The sequence below is a fragment of the Anomalospiza imberbis genome, chromosome 25 (genome assembly GCF_031753505.1).
Source record: "Anomalospiza imberbis isolate Cuckoo-Finch-1a 21T00152 chromosome 25, ASM3175350v1, whole genome shotgun sequence".
Classification (NCBI taxonomy): domain Eukaryota; kingdom Metazoa; phylum Chordata; class Aves; order Passeriformes; family Viduidae; genus Anomalospiza; species Anomalospiza imberbis.
In genome coordinates this window covers 4,689,705-4,714,484 of record NC_089705.1, presented here as the reverse complement: position 1 = coordinate 4,714,484, position 24,780 = coordinate 4,689,705, and the positions used below count along the sequence as shown (strand labels likewise).

Here is a 24,780-nt window from a genome sequence, read left to right as displayed (position 1 = left end):
GGCTGCATCTCCTCAACTCTCTTTCCCAAGGAACAGCTACTGAAAAAAACCACATTTTTCCCCCAGACTGACTCAGAGATGAGCCTTGAATTCGTTGTGATTTAAGAAAAACACAAATGGGTTTTTTTCTTCCTTCCTTTTGTGAGGACCAAGAGCAGCTCCTCACCAGTGGAGATCAATAGGAACTTTCCCCAGATGAGCAGCTGATGACAAACCTGCTGAGAGAATGTAATTCCTCTGACAAGGAGTACATTCCTTGCATTAACAAGAAATCTTCCTCCCTTTCCAGTCATTTATGAGCTGGAAATGTGGATTACATCTCTCCTGGAGTGTGACACTTCAATGAGGACAGAGGCATTCCTGGGAAGATGGCTCAGCACATCCTTGTCATATTAATGCCTCCTTCAAAACCATTCCTTTGGTTAATAAAAAACTCAGCCTGGATTTGTCTCCTCCTCCACAGAGTCCTGGAGCTTGAATAATCTGAGAAGAGTCTGGAGTTCTGCATTTCAATCAGCCCCTTTTTGGGACAAACCAGCCTTGATTCTTCAAAGCACTAAAATAATGCTCAAACCCTCACCCTTCTGATGGATGAGGAGCTTTTCCTGTGCAATTCCATAGGCGAGAGCTGAAGTTTAGATGGTCTGGGGGAAATTTGATCTTCCAAATTTGAAGATTTCTGGGGGAAAATTTGATCCTCCAGTGCCATGGCAATCACTCCATGGCACTGGAGCATTCCTGGGATGACACAGAGGTCACTCCCACCTAATCCCATTAACATTTTAGAGCATTTAGAGACGTTGCTCCCATGAGCAGCTCCAACCCCGGAGCTAGAATTACCTTGAGGACATCTCCTGCCTCCAGCTCGAAGGTCCTGGCTTTCAGCTGGATGCCTTTCCCAGGCTGGCTCTGGATGGAGTAGATGCACTCGTGGTTGTTGTTGTAGTTCAGGGGGTAGTTGGGGGACAGCAGCACACCCTGGGTTCCCGTCACGGACGAGCCACACTCAGCTGCACCGAGACACAAAAGGCATGTTTCAGTGACCCCACGCATGGTCTGGTCACACCACACATGCAGGTGACTCCTCTGAAGGCCACAGCTTCTCAGCTTTTCTTGCAACAGCAAGAAAAGGGGCTTCTCCCTGTCGGTATTCACTACAACCTGTTGTTGTTCACCACAACCTGCAGACTGTCCCCTTTTCCATCACATTTCCTAGCCAGGCTTCTCTCCTCCTTCAGAATCTGTGTAAATGTAAACATGGAGGGGGGGTGGAATCTGGGTGGAATTTGGGGGGAAACTGTGGGAATCTGTGGTGATTCCACGTGGATCTACCCAGGATCTGCTTCTTTCTCTACTCTGTGCATTTGACTTCCAGCCAAACCTGAAGTCAGAAGATTTGTGGGCCTCAAAACTTGGCAGAAGGATCCTGGGTAGAGGAGGAAGAAGGTGGCAGCTCTGGAGGCTCAGCCTGTTGTGGGTGTGAGAAGCTCCCAGCTTGGATCTGGCAAACACCAACTCTGTTCCACGCACTTCCAGTCCCTGACTCACAGGGACTGACACGGTGTGGCAGCACATTTCTCTCTCTCTCAGGATTTTTTCATAGAGGAGCACAGAGAGAAGAAAGAGAAAACAATTTCTATTTCTGCTCCTTGTTTTTCCCATGTATTTGGAGAATTGTTCACCTGGGGTGATGGCTTGGTTGGGTTCTGGTGAGGATTGTTTGAGCCTGGTGGCCAATCCAATCCACCTGTGGCTGCACTCTCAGAGAGGGTCCCGAGTTGTGAGGAGTTAGATATGGGAGTTAGAACAAGCAGGTTTGCAGTTTTAGTATCTCCTTTAAATGGTATATTAATGTGTTATAGCATAGTTATAATAAAGAAATCATTCAGCCTCCTGAGCTGGAGTCACACATCAGCATTTCTTCCCACCGGGTTCACCTGCATTTTACAATAACACGGGTGGATCGTCCTTCCAAAAGGCAGGAACAGAAGTCCCAGGGATGTCCTCCCAGAGCAAAGATCCCAGTGGTTTGTCACACACATCCACAGCCCCTTGGCACGTGGGGATCTGGGGGAGTTTGGGGGGATCTGTGGGGGATCCGTGTAAATGTAAACCTGTGTGAATCTCTGTGAAATCTGTGTGGATCTGTGGGAAATCTGTGGGAAACTGGGGGGATTTTGGGGGGATCTGTGGGAATTTGGGTGAATCTGTGAGGAATCTGTGTAAATATAAACCTGTGTGAATCTCTGTGAAATCTGTGTGGATCTGTGGGAAACTGGGGGAATTTGGGGGATCTGTGGGGAATTTGGGTGAATCTGTGAGGAATCTGTGTAAATGGAAATCTGTGTGAATCTCTGTGAAATCTGTGTGGATCTGCAGAAAATCTGTGGGAAATCGATATAAATCTGTAGGAATCTGTACAAATCTGTGTGGATCTGCCTCAGAACAACCCCACGCTGAGGATTTTCTGTTCCTCCTGCCGAGCTCCCACACGAGCGAGCCGTGAGTCACTGTTTTCCCAGCCTGTTTACCCTGGAAGATTTTCTGCTGTCAAACACTGGCTGCCTGCTCCTCTGGGGCTGTGCAGGCAGGGCTGGGGACAGGCACTCCAGAGTCCCCCCAGAGCAGTTTTTGGGATCAATCTCGTTTTCCTGAATCCCCACAGCTCCTGCAGCTGAGGGAACCATCCCAGGACCAGAATTAGTTCCAGGACAGCTCCTGCAGCTGAGGGAACCATCCCAGGGCAGCTCCTGGGCCTGAGGGAACCATCCCAGGACCAGAATTAGCTCCAGGACAGCTCCTGCAGCTGAGGGAACCATCCCAGAGCAGCTCCTGGAGGTGAGGGAACCATCCCAGGGCAGCTCCTGCAGCTGAGGGAACCATCCCAGGACCAGAATTAGCTCCAGGACAGCTCCTGCAGCTGAGGGAACCATCCCAGAGCAGCTCCTGGAGGTGAGGGAACCATCCCAGGGCAGCTCCTGCAGCTGAGGGAACCATCCCAGAGCAGCTCCTGGAGGTGAGGGAATCATCCCAGGACCAGAATTAGCTGCAAGACAGCTCCTGGGGCTGAGGGAACAATCCCAGAGCAGCTCCTGGAGGTGAAGGAACCATCCCAGGGCAGCTCCTGAGGCTGAAGGAACCATCCCAGGGCAGCTCCTGAGGCTGAAGGAACCATCCCAGGCAGTTCCTGGCTCTGCTGCTGCTCCAGGGAAGGGTTAAGGAAGGAGCAGATGCACCCAGAGGAGGCACTTTGGAGGTGACTTTGTCCTCTGCTCTTGCCATGGATGAAAAGCAGGATTTTGGCACAGATTCCCCAGGGATGATGCTGGGGACATCTCAGGGAGCTGTGCTGGCCAGAGGGTTTGGACAAAGGAACAAAAACCACTCGGAGTTCTCCCCAGACCATCTCTAGGGACAGGAGCTGAATACAGAGTGTCTGGAAAAGCAATTAAATCTCCTGAGATCTTAATGAGTCAGCCTCCTATTTCCATCCCTATCCAGGCAGATCTGAGCAGGCAGTGGGGACACTGTGACAGAACTGTCACCCTGCCACAGAGCTCTGGGCCATCAGCCGTGAGTTTGCCCTGTTATGATAAACCCAAGCTGTTAATTGTGAGCCAGGAACAGCAGCCAGGGCGTCCACTTAGTGCTGCTGTCTGAGGCTCGAGTTCAAAGCTCTGTAAATGATTTTTTTTTTGATTCTCATTCCCCTGATGAGCTTCATCTGCAGCCTTATTGTATTCCTGCCTGTCCCAGCAGGATGAGGCCTCAGAGCTCAGCAGAGCTGGGAAATTCAGCACCACAGGCTGGGAGGAGGCAGCAGCTGGCTCTGCTGGGAGCTTTGCCCTGCAGTGGTCCTCAAGGGTCACCCAGAGCTCAGGACAATCTCCTGAGCAGCCAGGTGAGATCCCTGCCCTGGCTGATCTGGAGGAATCCCTCGGGCTCTGGGTGAGCAGAGCTGGGAACGATTTCCTATTGAAATTCTACACCAAAAAGTCGTGTGACATCTTTTTCCCAAGGCCTGGAGCACCCTCCTTCTTCCCAAATTTGTCACACTCCTCATCGCTGCCACGTGAGAGTTCTGCACCCCACCTGCACCAGGAACAGCAGCAACCAACAACTGCAGACCAATCCTTCCCCTCCTCTACCCTTGGATTTACTGATTTATCAGTGCTAGTAACTGATAAGGCTGGAGGGGCTAAAAGAGGACCTGCAGTGGTCAGGAAGGGAAAGGTGTAAGGGGTAAGAAACACGTGGAGAACAGGGGAGAGGTCAAAGCCAGGGGGCTCCCAGACACATCCATAAAATCGTGGAATTTGCCTGGATATGGAGACTACAGCTCTCTGTAATTCCACGGGGAATGCCTTAAACCTGGGCTGGATGGCAGGAACTGCCCCAAAAGGGAGGAGCAGCTCTGCAATCACTCATTTGGGGTGGGGCTGGGGCACACCTGGGGATGTGTCACCTCCTGGGGAGAGCACTGAAAGGCTGGAAGGGCTGGAAGCTCCTTCCAGCTGCCTCTCCTCCATCCCTGCTCTGGATTGATCCCATCCTGGGGGATGGCACCCATCCATCCCAGAGATGCTCCCATCCATCCCAGGGATGTCACTCATCCCAGGGGTGCTCCTATCCATTCCAGGGGATGTCATCCCTCCATCCCAATGGATGTCACCCACCCCAGGGATGCTCCCATCCACCCCAGGGATATCACCCCTCCATCCCAGGGATGTCACCCATCCCAGAGCTGTCACCCATCCATCCTGGGGGATGTCACCCATCCCAGGGATGCTCCCATCCACCCCAGGGATGTCACCCCTCCATCCCTGCCCACCTCAACAGTGCAGCACAGTGGGACCAGCCAAGCAAAATGAAAGCACATGACCACCTACCAACACACCTTGGCAGAGGCGAACTCCACACACGCCGTCTCCCGCCCAGGCAGGTGATCCGGGACGCTCCCTCCAGCCGGTACCCCGGGAAGCAGGAGAAGGTCAGCACGTCCCCCACTCCGAACTGCAGCCCCTTCCTGATGCTGTAGGCTGGCACTTCTGGCTCGTCACACGGCTCCAAGTCGTATTCTGGAGGGGATAAATGGATTTTAGGGGATGGCAAATGGGTTCTGTCCTCCTCCACGGAGAGGACACGAGGATCCAGAGGAGCTCTGATCCAGCAGCAGTGAATCCATGAGGATTCCAAGCCATGAAAACTCACTTGGATTTCACCCCAACCTAAAACTCAGGGGTTCTGTCCTCCATGGAGAGGACACTCCTGAGCTTTGATCCAGCTGCAGTGAATCCATGAGATGGAATCCTGTTTGAGCCATGAAAATCCACCTGGATTTCACCCCCATCCTATAGCTCAGGGCTTCTGTCCTCCCTGGAGAGGACACGAGGATCCAGAGGAGCTCTGATCCAGCAGCAGTGAATCCATGAGGATTCCATGCCATGAAAACCCACCTGGATTTCACCCCAACCTAAAACTCAGGGGTTCTATCCTCCATGGAGAGGACACAAGGATCCAAAGGAGCTCTGAGCTTTGATCCAGCTGCAGTGAATCCATGAGATGGAATCCTGTTTGAGCCATGAAAATCCACCTGGATTTCACCCCCAACCTACAGCTCAGGGGTTCTGTCCTCCCTGTAAATGACACGAGGATCCAAAGGAGCTCTGATCCAGCAGCAGTGAATCCATGAGGATTCCAAGCCATGAAAACCCACCTGGATTTCCCCCCCAACCTAAAACTCAGGGGTTCTGTCCTCCATGGAGAGGACACAAGGATCCAAAGGAGCTCTAATCCAGCAGCAGTGAATCCATGAGGATTCCAAGCCATGAAATTTCACCCCCAACCTAAAACTCCCCCCAGCACCTGGATCCCAACCACCTCCAAAGACAACAGGTCCCAGTTTCTGTCACAGTGACACCGGTGGGGATGGGGATTTGTCACTGTCCCTCTGCTGCAGCCCAGTGAGGATGGATTGATTCTTCGGGATTTCTGCTGCCTCTCCATTTCTAATCCTGGAAATGGATGATCCCTGCTCAGGGAATGCAGGAAGACACTGAAGCTGCTGCTCCAAGGAAGGTCACGTAGGATTTTGGCCAACAGCCAAACTCACGTCTCTGACCCCAAGCCAGCTTGAAGGAAAATGCTTTTGAGGGTGTTTTTGGCAAAATCTCCGAGTCCAAAGCCTGTATGTTAACATATATATATGTAAAGGAAGCTAAAAATAGAACTGACTCCTGTTTTTGCTTTTCAGGATAGGAAAGAAACCTTGAAATACACTGAAAATGAGAGTTATAATTAGAGGCGAGCTTTTGGAAGGCAAAAAGCTGTTTTCCCCTCATCAAAATGGGAGTTAATTGGAAATTTTCTGACTGGTTTCCACATGCAAATCCCTGACTTCAGAGGCCAGGAACAAAGGCACTGGGAACCAGGTTTCAGCTGCATCTATGGCAACAGCTCTGCCCATCAGGGAGGGTGCCAGACCAAGCTCCACAGGAAAAATGGGAATTTCTCTCCTTCCCTGGGTGCTGAACTGGCAGCTCAGGACTGGGAAGGACACAGGGACAGAGGCAAGAACAGCAATAAAGCTCCTGTCCTCCACTGATTGCTGTAGGAAACAGCTCCGGGGGCACTCAGGCAGCAAAGATTGACATTCCCTGGAATGGGAGCACTTGGGAGGCATTTGGAGGACTCCAGCCCAGAGGACACAGCCAAACACCTCGTGCCCTTCAACCAGAGGCTGCCCCAGTGCCATGAGCTGCCCTGCAGTGCCACATGTCCCTTTTTTGGGTCCCTCTCCAAGTCCCCACGCTCCTTCTGACCGACAGCTGCTGAAAAAAATCAGGATTTCCTTTGAAAAATCTGCATTTTGGATCACCACACCCACTCAAAGCCACCATCACCGTGATGGTTGAGCAAGCACAGCTCAGCATGGGATTGCTGGAACTTCTCTGGGCAGGAATTGTTTCCCCTCTGCCTCCTCCTGACTCCTGGAGTCAGGAAGATCTCTGGATCCCTCAAAGCCCTGCTGGGTGCAGCAGGAGGGGGCTCCCATCTGGTACCAGAGCAACTGAGCCAGCCCAGGCAGGGAAAATGCATTTTCCAGCTCCCTGGAAGTGCCAGTGGGATCATGGAAACCCAGCCTGGGATATGCCAGGTTTGTTAAAATCATGGAATGGTTGGGGTGGGAAGGGACATTAAGGATCATCCCGTGCCACCCCTGCCATGGCAGGGACACCTTCCACTGTCCCAGGCTGCTCCAAGCCCTGTCCAACCTGACCTTGGGCACTGCCAGAGATGGGGCAGCCACAGCTGCTCTGGGAATTCCATCCCAGCCCCTCCCCACCCTCCCAGCCAGGAATTCCTCCCCAATCTCCTCTTTCCCAGTTTGAAGCCATTCCCTGTGTCTAGTCCCTCCATGCTTTGTCCCCAAGTCCCTCTCCAGCTCTCCTGGAGCCCCTTCAGGCCCTGCAAGGGCTCTGAGCTCTCCCCTGGAGCCTTCTTCTCTCCAGGGGAACATTCCCAGCTGTCCCAGGCTGGCTCCATGGCAGAGGCACATCCAGGACAGACTGCAGGCTCAGGACAGCCACTGGAGGAGCATCCAAGTGGAGCAAGGAGGCAAAAAGAGGGAGCAGACGGACAAAGGGAGGGACCAGCCCTGCCCTGCTCCTAGCAGTCCAGATTGCTCCGTGCTGCTTCCAAAGGATCCCATCTGTGCCTGTGCTGGGAATGCTGGGCCTGCTGCAGGGATTCTGCTCTAAAAACAGAGAAGGTGTTTGGGGAAAGAGGGACAGCATTCCCCAAAAATCCTGAGCTGCAACTGTCCAGAAATGGAGCAGGGAAGGTGAGGGTGTGGAGGGAGACAGCAACACTGGAGAGGGGTTTCATTCCAGTGGGTCCATTCCTGTTATCCAGCCCAGGACAGAGAGAATTGTTCCCCCTGGCTATATAAGGGCTGCAAGGCGGATATTTCTTGGGACACATTGGGAAAATTTCTTGGGACACACTGGGAAAAATTTCTTGGGACACACTGGGGTTTAATACTGGGATAATTTACTGGGTGACAAAAGGAATGACCCAAATCAATGGAAAATTATTCCCAGGAATTTACTGGGAGGGTGGGGAGGTCTTGGCACCCCAGGAGGGGTGGCCCATCCCTGGAAGTGTCCAACTGTTGAGGCAAGCTGGGATAGTGGAAGATTGGGCAGGGGTGGACCTGGATGAGCTTTAAGGTCCTTCCCAACCCAAATAATTTCCAGAAAAGGGAAGGGAAGGGAAGGGAAGGGAAGGGAAGGGAAGGGAAGGGAAGGGAAGGGAAGGGAAGGGAGAAGGAAAAGAAAGGAGGAAGGCAAAGAAAGGAGGAAGGCAAAGAAAGGAGGGAAAGAAGGAAGAAAGGGACAGAGAAAAGCCTTTGGGCAGCTGTTGTCACCTGAGAAGGTGATGTTGAAGCCCTCGTAGGACATGGAGAAGTCGGAGATGAAGCGGATCTGGGCCGAGAAGTTCCCGAAGAGCCCCGCGCTGAGTGGGGCTGGCAGCTGGGACCCCGTCAGCTGCTTCAGGGGCTGGGCAAAGCTGGAGTTCTCAGTGATCAGCAGGTAATCGTGGCCATTCTCCAGGTGGAATGTGTGGAAGGTGAAGAACACACCTGCAGAGGTGGGGGAAAGCCACGGGTGGAGTGATCCCACAGCATTCCCCGTGCCCAAGCCCTGCTTCCCACCAAGGGCAGGGGGAAAATCGCGCTGAAATGATGGAATTTGTTCTGGTGGAAATGAAATCAATAAAAACCCGAAACCCTGGCTGTGGTAGCAGGCCCAGAGCAGGGACAGGCCCTGGAAATGCTGGATTCCTGTGCCCTTGTCAGGAATGACACAAACTTGCTCCAGGGACAGAGGGAGCAGCCCAGGGGAGCCTTTTATTCTAAAAGTGACTTTTAAATGGAGAGCAAGAGCAGCAAGGCTGGAGCTGTGAGGGCTCGAAAACAAGCGTGTTCCAGAAGGGATTCCTGCCTGGAAAAACAGGATTTAAACCCAGCCTCAAGGTCAGGGAGGCTTTTCCAGAAGTGTGTCAGTGGTGCAGCTGCGAGGACCTTCCCATGATGGACTGAATCAGAGAATCATGGAATGATTTGGGTGGGAATGACCTTAAAAATAATTTTATTCCATCTCCCTACCATGGGAAGGGACACCTTTCCTTAGTCCAGCTTGATCCAAGAAAAACTCTACTTTTATTCACCTTTTCTTGCCCAAAATAAACCCCACAACAGCTCCAGCCACGGAAATCCCAGCCAAACACAGCAAAACTATTTTGCCTCTTCCTCCCAAATTCAATTTGAACGATTTGAAACATTTGGGGGGAAGGCTGTGACCTTGCTGCATTTGTAAATGAGCCAGAGAGGAGTAATGGATTACTTAAAGTCCCCTTCACACCTCCAAACACACAATGGGAAGCACTTCAGGCTCCTGCAGGAGCCTCCAGCGAGGTGATTTTTCATGCTGGAATTCAAACACCATTAGAAACACTCGTTGTCTGGAAAATAATTCCAGCTTGGAAATAAAAATAAATAAATAAATACATTTAAAAAAAAACAAACAAAAAAAAAAAACCAAAACGGCAGTGAGAGCAGAGCCAGGCAGGATCTGAGCTCAGGAACTCTGTCACAGCATTGTCACACCGACTTAACAAGGCAAGGAGATGCCAAGCAATAAAAAGCCTTTTTGCATTTAGATGGATTTTTCCATCCTGATCTCCCAGCTCTTGGAGCAGCCAGGGCAGGCTCCTGAGCCCCTGCTCGTGTGGGATTGGGATTTATCCTGCTCAGAGCCCCTCTGGAGAGACACAGACCCCTCCAGGCAAATCCAAGGATGGAATTTGGGCTTTGGGAGAGATCCCTGCTTGGCTTGACCAGGTTGTTTCATTTAGCCCAATCATTCACACCTCAAGGGCTGGCTCTGCATCCCACCATTCCTAAAGTATTTCATCCCAAAGAAACAGCAGGAAACCTGCAAAGAAAGCCCACAGGAAGGTCCTCCTCCTCGCTGCCCATTCCCTATTAATTTCTGGAGATCAGGGAAAGCTCTGGAGATCCAATATCCAACCCCACAGCATCAAATTCCAGCTGAATTTTCCATTTATTTATCCCTGGCTCTCTCCAAGTTCTTCCTGGAGGTTTGCTGCTCACATGGAGCTCTTCCCTCCAAGAAGTGAAGGTCAGAGAGGCTGGAAACCAATAAGGAGCTTTTCCCATGGGATTGGGAATGAAGGAATTGTGGGATCATCCCAACCTTTATCCCTCTGCAGCACCTCACTGCCCTGCAGTGTCTCAGAAGGACTTTTATGACCCAAAGCTTAGGACTGACCTTGGTAATTCCTTCTCTATATCCATTCTGTGAAGAACATTTTTAGTCTCAGTCTTTCCCCCCTGCAAAATTCCACAAAAGCAGGAAACTTCCAAGAGTTTCCAAATTGTTTGTTATTTCTACCAGGAGCACAAAACAGAAATAGATCTGACCTGAAAACTGGGATGTGGGGAATGCAAAATGACTTCATTCTCCCCCGACAGCAAATTTACACCCTCAGCTTTAGCAAACCCAGCCTGAGGAACAGAAATAACATCACCCCTCTGGAATCAGCACAAGAATAATTCAGTTATCCTGGAGAACATGCCCAAATTCCAAGTTTTTTAAGGTAAAAACTCCAAGCAGAGGGCACGAGGCTCCTCCAGCACTGAAGGGTTGTGGAACTGTAGCAAAAAGGGCTAATTATAAACTCATTTTAAAGGATTTGTGACCAATTAAACCTTTGCTCTGGTCTGCAATTTAGTGTGGCACAGAACATCTCTGCAAACACAAGGCTGGGCTTTTCTTCCTCCCCCCCCCCCCCCCATTCTCTGCAGAAGAAACAGCAAAACAAATGAGAGGGGAAAGAAATCACTTTGAAGCAGTGAGATTAAAAATAATGGTCTCTCTTTAGGCATTTAAATACCTTTAAAATGAAGCTGCTTTTAAACTCCACTTGCACAGCCTGGGAGTCCATAAAGTGTCACAGGAAAATAATTGTTGGAGCAGCTGGGGCAATTCCAGGACTTGTGTGCTGGCCATGTGGGAGATGTTTCCAAAAACCTTGGATGGGAGGAGCTGAACACCTCCACAAATCCCTCAGGAGGGGCAGATCCCTCTCTGTGACAGGGAATGGTTTCAGGATATCTGGATCCACATCCTGACTTTCAGGATGGGGCCAAAAAGGTCTGGAACAGGAGATAACACAAAGCACAGGCTCTGTTTGAGAAGAATTTTCCCTTCAAAAGGATGAAGAGGTGACATCAAAACCCTCTGGATCTTGTCCAGGGACAATGAGATCATCATTCCTGAGGGGAACTCTTGGATCCCACAGGGAAAAGTTTCTCTCCCACTGCTCACGAGCCTCAGTCCTCTCCTCACCTTTCCCATGGGATGTTTCTATCGTCCACGTGCAGTTCAAGTTGTTGGGATAAAAATCAGGGAAGCCTGGGGAGAGGATGGTGCCACTGGAGCCACGGATGTAGCCCCCACAGAGAGCTAAAAACACCAAAAAAAAAAAAAAAAAAGGAGAGAAAGAGTTCAATAATTCAGAATGTTTCACAATCTAGGAGGAAAAAGTCAAACCAAAACCCAACCCAGGAAAATCCAACAAAAGAGACTGATCGACCCAAACCAAATCAACCCAAATTGGGTTTTGTTGGTCAAAATCCAACAAAATACATGGATAAACCCACCAAAATCCAGCAAAAGCCATGGATTAAATACCACTGGGAGCTTTCCAGCTGCTGCTTTGGCAGTGGGTCTGCATGGGAAGGGTTTCCTGTGCAGGGCCAGCAGCTGGAACCACGATCCCTGTGGGATCCACCTCTGGATATTCCAACCCTGTGAGCTGAGCTCTGCCTCCGGACACCAGGAACGTTCTGCAGATGCTGAAACAGAGCTCTCCTCACCCTCACAGCTGGGCAGGGGCCGGCTCCACTGGAAGTTGGGCTCGCACTCCAGGGCCTCGCTGTCACTCAGGGTGTAGCCAGGGTCACAGCTGAATGTCACCAGGGCTCCCACGTAGAAATCATTGCCGTGGCGCTGCCCGTTCACCGGGATGCCCGGGTCCAGGCAGTGGTCAGACTGCAGCTTCACAGCTGGGGCACAAAGAGCAGGGGCACAGCCCTCAGCTGGGCCAAAGAGGAGCTCAGGGGCAGCTCAGCCCGCCCATGGGATCATCCTGAATCTTGCTGGTGATCCCCGGAGTCAGAGGGTGAAAGGGAGAGAGGGAATTCCCCATGGGATCATCCCAAACCTTGCTGGTGATCCCCGAAGTCAGAGGGTGAAAGGGAGAGAGGGAATTCCCCAAGTGAGGGGATGGAGAGAGGGAATTCCCTCAAGGGAGGGGAGGAAATGGAGAGAGGAAAATCTCAAAAGTGAGAGGATAAAGAGACGGAAATCCTCAAAGTGAGAGGAGGAAAGGGAGAGAGGAAAATCCCTGAAATGAGGGGCTGGAGAGAGGGAATTCCCTCTAGGGAGGGGAGGAAATGGAGAGAGGAAAACCCCAAAAGTGAGAGGAGGAAATGGAGAGAGGAAAATCCCCGAAGCAAAAGGAGGGAGAGAGGGAAATCCTCAAAGTGGGAGGAGGAAATGGAGAGAGGAACTGGTTTGGGATTCTTGGGCTTGTCCTGTGCAGGGCCAGCAGTTGGACTCCACGATCCCTGTGGGATCCAACTCTGGATATTCTGATTCTGTGAGCTCAGCTCTGCCTCCTAAAATCAAGAATATTCTGCAGATGCTAAAATAAAAATAAAAAGCTTCTATAAACCACAAGAGGGGGGGATGGCTTCAGATTGGAAAAGGGGAGATTTGGGTGGGATATTGGGAAGGAATTCTTCTCTGTGAGGGTGGGGAGGGGCTAGGATGGCATTCCCAGAGAAGCTGTGGCTGCCTCATCCCTGGAAGTGCCCAAGGTCAGCTCGGAGCAACCTGGGACAGTGGGAGCTGTCCCTGCCTTTGAGTTTTAAGTTTCCTTCCAACCCAAACCAGCCTGGGATGCCAGGAGAAGTAAAAACTGCTCCTCCACTGGCAGCAGCTTCCCATGCCCGGTCCTTGAGCAGTGTGAGCTGCCTGGCATGGGGAAAAAGAGACCCAGGGGTCCCTGAGTGAGGCCGTGGTGCTGCTGGGGATTGGGAATTCCAGGGAACTCCAGGGAACTCCAGGGAATTCCATTAACAGGGTGCCCTTACTTTCGTATCGGATCTGGAAGCCGATGTCGGAGTGGCTCTTGTCCGTGGTGAACAGGAGGTAGAGGTGGTTGCTGGTGCTGATCAGGAACTGAGGCACCTGGGTGCCATCGTAGACCCCAATCAGGGGAGAAGAGTAGGAGCGGCCGTCCCGCACCTCCAGGGTGTCATAATTCACCTCTGTCTTGAACCTGGAAGGGACACGAGGGAAATGAAACCCCAGCACTGCTCCTTTCTCCTCATTCCCTCCTGGAACCACCACAGTGCTGTAAAATGCAGATGAACCCAGTGGGAAGAAATGCTCATGTGTGACTCCAGCTCAGGAGGCTGAATGATTTCTTTATTATAACTGTGCTATAACACATTAATATACTATTTAAAGGAGATACTAAAGCTGCAAACCTCCTCTTTCTAACTCCCATATCTAACTCCTCACAACTCGGGACCCTCTCTGAGAGTGCAGCCACAGGTGGGTTGGATTGGCCATCAGGCTCAAACAATCCTCACCAGAACCCAACCAAGCCATCACCCCAGGTGAACAATTCTCCAAACACATTCCACATGGGAAAAACAAGGAGTAGAAATAGAAATTTTTTTCTCTTTCTTCTCTCTGTGCTCCTCTATGAAAAAGTCCTGAGAGAAAGAGAGAAATGTGCTTGCCACACCATGGGGGCTGTCTGAGCTGAGCTTTTCTTCTGCATGAGTGTCTCACTAAGGGCACCTCACACGTGTTTGGGGTTTTTTTTTTGTGATCCTTTACCTCTTCACCTGCTGGCCCCCACCTAAAATGTTGCCCAGGTGCTGAGCCAGCAAATGAAACAGAGCTGAAGGAGCCATAGAGCCCCAAATTTCACAGCAGTGGTGGCAGTGGCAGCTCCTCTCTGCTCTCTGGGGCATTCCTGGCACTGCCAGGAATCCAAAGAGCAGCAGATTTTCAGGATATCTGGATCTATATCCATCCACATCCCTGAACAAGCCCTCCCACACAGCCAGCCCCAGGGCCAGGAAATGCAGGGAAAGCCAAAAAACTCAGCATTCCCTGCTGCTCCCCCCACCCAAGGAATATGTGGCAGCTCAGCCCCCAAAAACATGTCTAAAACACCCCTGAAAACCAGCAGGAGTGGTTCAGACAGAACCATTCCCTCCAGGGCTGGCTGAGTTTTAATTCCCTGCCAGGAGCTCATAAATAAAAAAGGGGAGAGCGGAGAACCTCAGAGCTGGGCACGACGTGGAGCAGCTCACTCCCCTCTCTTGGCTGCACCTTGGAATCACCAAAACCACCCAAAGCCAGGGAGTCTGGGGGCTGCCCGTGGTGGTGAGCACCTGTCAAAGGTGATCTTGATGGGGTAGCCTGGCTGGGCCTCGATGACCCAGGCACAGCTCAGCGAGTCCTTGTAGAAGCCAGGCCAGCCTGGGGACAGGATGGTTCCACTGGGTGATGTCAGGTGGCCCCCACAGGGTGCTGGGGACACAAAAAGGACACAAATCACACAATTATCCAGGCTGGAAAAGACCTTCAGGCTCATCCAGCCCAATGCTGCCAATGCCACCGCTAAACCACGTCCCTGAGTGCCACATCCTTAAAACTGGGGTGAAAAATGTCACAGAGCTGCAGCACCGTGAGATGTCCCCACCCTTGAAACCCCTTCCCCCCATTTCTGTCCCCCCATGAGTTAACAATCACCAGAGCCAGATGGAAAACCAACATTAACTGCTCAGAAATTGCCTTTTCAGCTCCAAATGCAGACACTGTCCCCCTGGGAGCCAGCAGGGCTGACCTTGGGCCCTGCTCGGAGGGGACGGGGTGTAAAATAATGATTGGATATAAAAGCAGAGGCAACTGCAAGGTCACTTGGCATTTCAGGTGCCAGAAAATCTCTCCCAGCCCTGCTAATCGAGTCATGGCTTTGCTGCCACGAGGGACATCACCAGAGCAGGGCATTAATTCCACACCGTGGTCCCCAGTGCCACCAGCAGGAGCTGCAGGTACTTGATTGCATTTTCTGGGAAAAGGACACTGGCTCTGAGGGCCCAGAGGCACAAAAATCCCACAGCCCCCAAGAACTGCCAGGTTTCATCCTGCAAGGAGCGACCCATGGCCAGCCCCAATGTCACCGTGCCCCTGTGCCACCCCAAAACGTGCCAGTCCCAGCCCCAAAGCTCCCCTGCTGCTCTGAAGGGTGGCAGATGAAAGTCATTTGATCTCAGCTGGCTCCAAAGCAATTATTTCTTCCTTTCTGCCCCAAAGCTGCATCGTATCCTGTCAGGATTTCCACCCTTTTCTCTGTCTCCTTCATTCCCATTAATTTTTTTTTTCAAGTGGTGAGCAGGACTTTAGATCTCTGGGCTTTTCTCCTTGCTTAGAAAGGGTAATTAAAATGTCCAGACTGAAGGGAGAGTCAAAGAAATCACTAGAGTGATCAGGAGGAGACGGCAGAAGGTTATCAAATATAAAAGTTGATTAGAAGTGTATTATTTAATGAATGTTTCCCTTCCATACTTAAAAATATGTAAATTTCAAGGCCGATGCTTTGAAAGTCACAGGAGCCCTGAATTAAACCTACTTTTTGTCAGGAGCAAAATTATGTAAGAATACAGAAAGTCCAGCTTTTTATTCTATAAAAGCTGTTGAACACAATTGATTCCTTCCTTCAATCCCAGAGACAATGGCCAGGATTGTGCAATTCCTGCTGCTCAGGCAATGCAGGGCCAATTACTCAAATTATTTCTCAATATTCCAGGGCTGTTTCTCAAGAGCTCAGCACTTGTTATTCAAATTGCTGCAAATACCAGAGCAGAGCATCACTTCCCTGAGAACACAGGGCACAGGAAGATTTTCAGTCCTAATGAGCTCCTTCTTCACTTCTCTTTTCCAGAGGAGAGGCTTGAAAGTCCTAAAAAAAGCTTTGAAATCTGAATTAAAGCCTTTAATTCAGCCCAGCTCCCCGCATGGCAGGGCTGGCTGTTGTGGCCAGGAGATGGAAATGCAGAATTTCTGCCTCTCAGCTGCCAGAGCCCATCGACAGAACTTCTGTCATTACATAAATATCAGATATTTTACATGGATCAAAAACCAGGATGGCAAAACATCACCCTGGATCTTCCATTCCCTGTTGTTTCATTCCCTCCCTGACAGGAGCAGCAGGGAAGCTTTGAAGCATCACTAAACCAGAACCTTTTATTATTACTGTTATTAGAAAAACACCTGTTGTAACAAGAACTGATCATCAAATCATCAAACAAATGCAATAAAAATACTCCCAGCGTTCATTCCACACCCAAAAAAGTGGAAAAAAAACAGAGCTCAGGAATATTTGGACTGAAACTTCCTCCCCAGCAAACTCCTCTGTGCAGAGAGCACCTTCCAGAGATGTGGAAAACCCTGGAAAGTGTTGGCTGACACTGTGGAATGTGAGAGCGAGACCCTGACAGGCAGAACACTGATTCTGGATCCCAAAAGGCTGCAGAATTCCCAAAAAAAATCTCTGTCCCTGCAGGAATGTTCACCTGGAGAAGAGGAGGAGATGAGGAGGAGGAGACAAGGAGGAGGAGGAGGAGGAGGAGAAGAGAGGAGAAGAAGAATGAAGAAGAATGAAGAAGAAGAGGAAGGAGGAGAAGAAGGAGAAGGGAATCTCTCTCCCACTAAGCTGGGAACATTCACCAGGAGAAGAGAAGCTCCAAGAAGACCTTAGAGCTCCTTCCACTGCCGAAAGGGGCTCCAGAAGAGCTGGAGAGGGACTTTACCAAGGGATGGAGGGACAGGACACAGGGAATGGCTTTGAACTGGAAAAGAGGAGATTTGGGGATATGGTGAGTAAAAGAGCCCAAGAGCCCTCTTGGCTGTGAAGGTGGGGAGGAACTGGGATGGAATTCCCAGAGCAGCTGTAGCTGCCCCTGAATCCCTGGCAGTGCCCAAGGCCAGGCTGGAGCACTCTGGGACAGCAGAAGCATCCCTACCCATGGGAAGAGGTGAGATGGGATCTTTAATGCCCCTCCCACCCCAAACCAGGCCAGGAGTCGCTGCCCAGCAGGCAGGAGGGTCGGGCAGACCTTCGCAGCGGAGCACGGCGTTGTCCCACACCACGTTGCCCTCCTGCAGGACGCAGGTGACGGTCTCGGCGCCGTGGGTGCGGATGAAGCCCTCGTCACACAGGAAGGACACGGAGCTGCCCAGCTGCAGGCTGTCCCCAAAGCGCTTCCCGTTCACCGGCACGCCGGGGTCCGGGCACTCGTTGTGCCGGAACGCTACCAGGAGAAGGAGGAGAGGAGGAGGAGGAGAGAAAAAGAGGGAAAGAGGAGAGTCAGCATCTGTTGTATTGCACTAAAGAGTTTATTTAGTCGTTGTTTTGCACTGGGGTTTGGGGGTGGTCTCCCCCCTCCCCACCTAAGCCTCTGGTGTGGTGGTCTCTCCCTTATCTGCCCCTCCCCTCTCCCTCTCCTCACCTGTATCCCAATGGATGTGGCCCCTCGACTCTGCCCCCCCCTTTTCCAGAGCTCAAAACCCCCCTGGACAACACCTTCGGGCTCTTTTTCCTCTTTTGGACGCCACCAGATGCCTCAGCCTCTGTTACCCCCTGAGGCGTTGCCTGGATCCGAGGTAGCTCCTGAATAAACAGGAGGAGTAGGAGTAATTGCCTGGATCCGAGGAGGCTCCTGAATAATCCAAGGAGTCCCTGAATAAATTTAGTCCCGAGGAGAAGAGTGCCTTTCATCTGTTACTGTTGTCCTATGTGAGATCGTCCCCGCGTTCAGGGGTTCTGGATTTACAGCTGGCGCCTAATGTGGGGCTCGAACTCACAACCCTGAGATTAAGAGTCTCATGCATCTTTTTCCCCCCCCCCAACCTATCCCCAAAATGAGCACGTTGCAGCCTCAAATTGAGGAAAATTTGAAAATTGAAATTTTCCCCTTCCCAGTTTCTGCCTCAGGCGCAACAGGAGAGGAAGGGGGAGGTTGAAGGTGTTGGTGTCCATCAGAGGATGGGATACAGCAGGAACAGCAGCAGGAAAGGTCCTGGAAAACTGAGTCACCTTCTCAGCCACCTTCCACATAGAAAAATACTTCAAATAGGGAGAGATTTAAAAAAAAAAAAAACCTGAAAATTTCTGCCCAGAGGGGATATAAGAGAACTGCTGATGGGAAAAATGGAAATTTTTAAGGCACCAAGGTTAAAAAGTCACCTCAGCACATTCTGTGACTGCCACATCACAGAGCCCCACACTGGCCTGGGCTGGAAGGGACATTAAAGCTCATCCAGCACCACCCCTGCCATGGGCAGGAACACCTTCCACTATCCCAGCTTGATCCAAGCCCTGTCCAACGTGGCCTTGGACATTTCCGGGGATCCAGCTTCTCTGGGAATTCCATCCCAGCCCCTCACAGAGAACAATTCCTTCCCAAAATCCCACCTAAACCGACTCCCTTTCAGCTCCATTCACAGCCCTGCTGGGAGAAAACAAAGCACACACAGGAATCACCTTCCCAGGTGCCACCAAGTCCTTGTAGGATTGTAGGGACACCTGGCTCGGTTTTAAGACCTTCTCCAGCAGTTAAAGCTACACCAGCCAAACATTTGGCAATTAGGCCTTAATTCCTCATTAAGTGCATAATTATGTCCTACATGTCCTCATGCTGGGAGAGGAGTAGCCTAGCAAGGATTAAAGGCTCCAGGTTAATCCCACACCTGAGGTTTCAGTGTCTTTAATGCACCTGAGCAAAGCCAGCTGAGCTCTGGATTGCTCCCAGAGCATCTCTGCCCTCACCATCTCCTGTTCTCCACAGGGCTGGAGGGGAAAAGGGGCTGGATGTGATCCCTGTGCTCTGGTACCTGTCCCTGGCCCCCTCTCCCTTCCCCAGACTGAAGGGAAGGGCCTGGAGCTGTCTGGGAGAGGCTCAGTGCAGAACTCGAAGCAGTCAGAACAAATTAACTCATTCCTGAGTCAACCCCAGCACTGAAAAACATTAAAAATGTCCTGAAAAAATGTCCCCATGCAAGGGACAGCTCCCAACAGGGGAAAGGGAGAGGCACCAGCAGCATTCCTGAGGTGTCACCCTCACTCCTGGCACCCCCTCACCCAAACCCCCTCCTCTGAGGAGCCCTCAGTCTGCTGGAGTTTGGCAAATGCTTCCTTAAAGCCTCTGATTTAATTTATTTTTTTTTATTTCTCTTTAAATAAAAGCTCTGCAATCAGGGCTGGAAAGGCCATTAATTTATCCGTGCCACCAAAGGCCAGCCTAACAAAGCTCAGTTCTGCTGAAGAGGTTTAAAAAAGCTCTTTGGAAAATTACAGGACAATACAAAGCTAAAATTACCGTGTGGATCTGAGGAGTGGACTTAACAGGGAGACAAATCTCTCTCTGGAAATTTCAAGACTTTCTAACACAAATAAGGGCTACATTTGCCTTTTTCTCCTAAGTTTTGCATCTCTGGCTGTAAGCAAACAAGGGTGGCACTGACTGAGGGACACATGGACCGTCCCAGACCCAACAGCTCTTCCTGAGCTGCCCCCAGGGCATCACCTCAGCTCCCTGAGAAGAAAGGAGGCTCTGAGAGGGAGCTTTCAACTTCACAGCAGAAAGAATCTGCGCCACCAGCTCTAAACGTGCCACCAATCCTCCATCACCCAACTGCAAATCCGAATTAATCCCCAATTTTCAGGTTTACTTTGGAATTCCAACAGCTTTAGCAAGATCCCTCTCTGCAGTCTCCAACACGCATTTAGAGTTGAAGGAATGGTGGGGCACTGGATGCCTTAGGATTTGAGCTTTTATATTTTATATATTTGTAATCCTGCAGTTCTTTAGTGCATAACTCCAAACTCCATATGCAGTGTGAGCTGCTGCTTCCCCATTTTGGGCAGACACAACAATTCCTCTCCAGGCCTGGCAATCAAGGACCCCTCACTGCCTCAGGCCCCAGAGATGGAAACAAAAGTGAGTTGGGGGCAGCAAACTTGGGGTAAATGACTTCATTAGCTGAAGCTGTAATTGGAAGATGAACCCACAAAATGCAAATGGCCCAAAATTATAAAAGTGTGAAAACCCATGACCCATCATCCATTTTGGGTGTAGCCCCTGGGGGGGGCTTGGTCTGTCCTAAATGCCCTTGAAGTCTCTTATAACTGCTTTTTATTGCCTTAATTTTGTCCAGCCTCTATTTTTTGGTAACCCCAAAAAGGGACCACACTCACTGGTGAAGGTGATGTTGAAGCCTCTCTTCTCCATGGAGTGGTCAGTCTGGAACTCCAGCCTGGCCACATGACCACTGCTGGTCAGCGAGGAGGGGATGTGGCTCCCTGAGAAAGTGCCCAGCACGGGCGACTCGGCCGTGCCGCCGTCCTTGACGGCCAGGAAGTCGAACTGGGGCTCCACGTCGAAGTCGTTGAAGGCCAGGTGGATCCTGCTCTCGGGGTTGGCGATGATGAGCCACACGCAGTGCAGACTGCTCCCGTACTCCTCGGGGTAGTTTGGGGACAGCACGATCCCCGACGGGCTGGTGAAGTTGAAAAAGCAGGAAACTGCAAAGGGAAAGTGGCATCAGTCCCACAGCAGCGCGGCGCCACAGCCGTCCCTGCCCTGGTGCCCCTCGGCTGGGACACTCCCAATTCCTGCTCTGAGGCTGCCCCAGGAGGGCTCTGTTCAGGGATTTATCTGCAGGGGGGAAAAGTGACTTCCAGGCTGCCAGAGCCCACTGACAGAACTTCTGTCATCATATAAATATCAGCATTTCACATGCATCAAAAACCAGGAGGGGGAAACACCACCCTGGATCTTCCATTAGTTCCCTTCCATCTGGTCTTTAATTCCTTCCCTCACAGGAGCAGCAGGGAAGCCTTTGGTCATCACTGAATCCAAATGTTTTGGTCACCGCAGAATCAGAACCGTTTGGTCACCACTAAATCCCAATCTTTAGGTCATCACTGAATCCAAAATTTTGGTCAACACTAAATCCCAATCTTTTGGTCACCACTGAATCAGAATCTTTTGGTCACCACTAAATCAGAATCTTTTATCATTGGGATAAAAAACCCCCACCCATTCTTCAGGACTTTGGGTGGATTTGCCATCTTCCAGTCCCGTTCAGGTTTATTTGACAGCAGGAAGAAAATGCCTGTTAGGTGGGATCTGGCATTTTCCAGGTGAATTCTCCTGCATGTCCCTCAGCAAAGCCTCCCAAGAATCCAGTGTGTGTGACTTGAGCTGGTGCAAAATAAAGCCAGCATGGAAACAGCCAGGTTTTGCCTCAACATTTTTTGCTGTGGCCACATCCCAGGGCATCCCACCAAACCTGGAGGAAGGAACCAGCTCAGTCACTCCGGGCACAGCTCCAGCCTCTCTGCTGCTGTCCCTGGCTCAGCTCTGTCACCCACAGCTGACACATCCATCCCCAGGGTGCTGCAGACTCCTCAGGGCTTGCTTACAATAAAATCTGCATTTCTGCTGCCCCTTCCATGTGCTGAGCTCATTTCCACCCCCCCCCCCACCCCCCATCCTGTGCTCCTCTCCAGATTCACCCTCTACATTCATCAAACTCCTTCCATCCACACCACTCCCGTCCCACAGGGAATATTTGTGGGACACAGCAACAAATGGAGTGCTTGGAGAAGGATCTGGGAGTTAATTTGCTTTGTCTGTGTCCTTGGGAAGTCGTTTACACCTGGCTGAGCACTGGGAGAGGTGGAACAGCCCAAGAACATTCCCAAATGCTGGGGTTTGAGACAAACCAGAGGAATCTGCAGCCCTGGTGGAGGGGAAGCTCTTCCCAACACAAATAAATCCCTGACTTCTGCTGGTTCCCAAATAGAGGCACCCAACCAGGCTGCCATTGCCACGGAAATAATTAAAACCAGGCTTAAAATGAAGCTGAGGGGAAGAGCATGCATGAAAAACCCTCCAACTCTCCAGGGCCTCAATCTATCCCGGGCTGCTGCTGCCAAGGCCCATTAATTTGGGAAGGCAAGGCTGCCTTTGAAGTGCTACCTGCCCAAACTTTGGGATATTTTATGTATGGATGCTTTGCTCATCCTTTTTCCCCACCGCCACCCTTGGTAAAACCCATTATTGGGAACATCCATCTCCCTAACTCCTGGCACAGAGGATGAGCTTGGCTTGGGGTTGGCATTTAGGCAATTATCTGGATCACTGCTCTGCCTCCCTCTGTTATTTTCCCTCTGTCTCCCCTCACCACCTAATGGGCTGGGATCAAATAATTTGGACGTTCCCGTGACGTTATCAAGGCCACGGAGCTGCACAATCCATTCCCTGCTCTCAGCCACAAAGAGAGCAGATTAAAGAGAAAACAAACTGCAAAACATCCTCAGGATTTTTTTGGGCTCTCTCTCTCTCTCTCTAGCAGACGCTGAAAATATCAGGGGATGCTGTCAAATAATTCTGTCAGCATAAGCACGGTGTAATCTGCCTCAGGAAAATTGAAAATAAATTCATTCGCATCCAGGGAAATGTCTCAGCAGCAGGGATGAGGTGTCTCCTCTAAATTTTTAAATCCAAAGGGGTGAATTAGCATTCAGCCAGGACCTCCAGCAGCCCAGCAAGGGAGAGGTGCAGTCGCCAGTTCAGAAAATAAAACAACAAAGGACTTGCTGACAAAGGGGAGAGGAGCAGAGCGAGGGAAGAATATAAAATTAACCTTTGCCAGATAAAACAAAGTGACAGATTAAAGAGGAGCTGATAAAAAAAAAAAAAAAACCCTCCAAGAGTCTCCACTGCAGGGAAGTAAATGAGGATTTTGATTTTCCATAAGATCAGTGAGGAGAAAGGCGAGTTGGAGTTGGAGGACTAAGGCCACTGGGCCAAGCTGTGGCCAGGATAAAGCTCTCCTTGATGGAGAGGGGAGCTGGAATCACATCACAGAGGGGAACATCCAGCCCAGGAAGCCACAAGGTTCATGAACAAGACCGTGGTGTCTGTGAGATGATGATTTTCTTCATCTTTTGAAGCAGAGGAGGTTTTCCCTCACCATGAAAGGAGGTTTTTCCTCACTGTGGAAGGAGGTTTTTCTTCACTGTGGAAGGAAGTTTTTCTTCACTTGGAAGGTTTTCCCCTGCTGTGGAAGGAGGTTTTCCCTCACCGTGGAAGGATGTTTTTCCTCACTGTGGAAGGGTTTCCTTTGTTGTGGAAGGAGGTTTTTCTTCACTGTGGAAGGAAGTTTCAGCTCTGATCCACGTCAGCCTCCCTGGAGCTGGACACTCGGATAAACCAGGAGCTGTTTAACACAGCTGTGTCACAGGCTGTCAGGAGGAAGATGATGGCAGCAGGAAAGCTGGAGACAGCCCAGCTGCACCTGTCTGGTGCTGCTGGAGCTTCCCAAAGAGCCCTCAGCAGCAGGAGTCATTCCCGACATGACAGAGGCCAGCCCTGCTGCCTGCAGCTGTCCATCAGCAGCACGGGCTGGGAGCAGCCCTGGCTGCAATTAATATTTATTACCCTTGTTAAATGCCAGGAGAGGCCATTTCATTATGTGCACAGCACAGGGGTCTGTTTACAAAGCTGACTGTGTCAATAATTGCTACATTTGTCAATAATCCTTATTGCTGACCAATTACTGCAAAGGCAATGAGAAAAATCCCTTTATTAAATACAGAATAAATCACAGCAGACACAGAGACGCGAGACCACGTCAGGAATGAACCAGCACAGGGATTTGTTCAAGTTATCACAAGCACCATCAAGGTTCTGCCTTGGTTTAGAGCAGTGAAACAATGAAGGAGCAGCTCCTTGGCTCTTCCCTTAGGAGAGGGACATAGATGTGAACATGGATCAGGCAGGAGTTCTTCAGCAGGAGAAGTTCCTGCAGCTCTTCTCTTCTCTTCTCTTCTCTTCTCTTCTCTTCTCTTCTCTTCTCTTCTCTTCTCTTCTCTTCTCTTCTCTTCTCTTCTCTTCTCTTCTCTTCTCTTCTCTTCTCTTCTCTTCTCTTCTCTTCTCTTCTCTTCTCTTCTCTTCTCTTCCCCCAGATCCCATCTCCTCCCAGACCACTTCTCTTCTCCCGTTCCTGGCTCTAGACACTCCATCCCTGCTCATCCTGCAGGAGAATCCAGGGCTGATCCCAAGGAGAGGTCACACCATGGGAGCAGGAAAGACACCGGGGTCAGGAGCTGAAAACCAAGCAAGGAATGACTGGAATGATTGCAGTTTCCATGGAAACAATCCAAAATTCCCGACTTTCCTCACAGTTTTTATATCCTGCTCCCACAGACCTCTTGGGAAAGAGCTGGGAGACAGAGTGGGTTTTCTGCCTTGCATTTCCTTTTTCCCAAAAATGCCTCCTCTAGGCAGAACTTGGTGATGGACTGGAAAAGCAGGACAGTGCTGGAAGCTCAGGGCACTGCTCCAGCTGGGCAGCAAAGTGCTTTATTTTAATTTTGTGTTTTCCTCTTTCTGTATCTGTTATTCCAAGGGGAAAAAAAAATCTGCATCTCATGGTGCCTTTTCCTCCTGAAAACCCTGTGGCACCACAGAGCAAGTGGGAGGTGAGGGAAGGAATTTGGAGCAAAATTAACTGGGAGGGTTTTGGTATTTCA

At 50.7% G+C, this 24,780-nt stretch overlaps 1 protein-coding gene across 4 annotated transcripts in view; it reads right to left on the bottom strand.

The window, feature by feature from the left end:
- The window catches only part of CSMD2 (CUB and Sushi multiple domains 2), a 287,236-nt gene that overhangs the window by 73,091 nt on the left and 189,365 nt on the right, over positions 1 to 24,780 (bottom strand). For all 4 annotated transcript variants that reach the window (XM_068172583.1, XM_068172582.1, XM_068172581.1 and 1 more), the window contains 9 exons: positions 20,434 to 20,760; positions 17,294 to 17,488; positions 14,567 to 14,705; positions 13,247 to 13,434; positions 11,966 to 12,154; positions 11,436 to 11,552; positions 8,429 to 8,644; positions 4,890 to 5,078; positions 841 to 1,010 (listed from right to left, as the gene is read on the bottom strand). In XM_068172583.1, the coding sequence (XP_068028684.1) occupies positions 841 to 1,010; positions 4,890 to 5,078; positions 8,429 to 8,644; positions 11,436 to 11,552; positions 11,966 to 12,154; positions 13,247 to 13,434; positions 14,567 to 14,705; positions 17,294 to 17,488; positions 20,434 to 20,760 (1,730 nt within the window). The remainder of the gene's footprint in view (positions 1 to 840; positions 1,011 to 4,889; positions 5,079 to 8,428; positions 8,645 to 11,435; positions 11,553 to 11,965; positions 12,155 to 13,246; positions 13,435 to 14,566; positions 14,706 to 17,293; positions 17,489 to 20,433; positions 20,761 to 24,780) is intronic.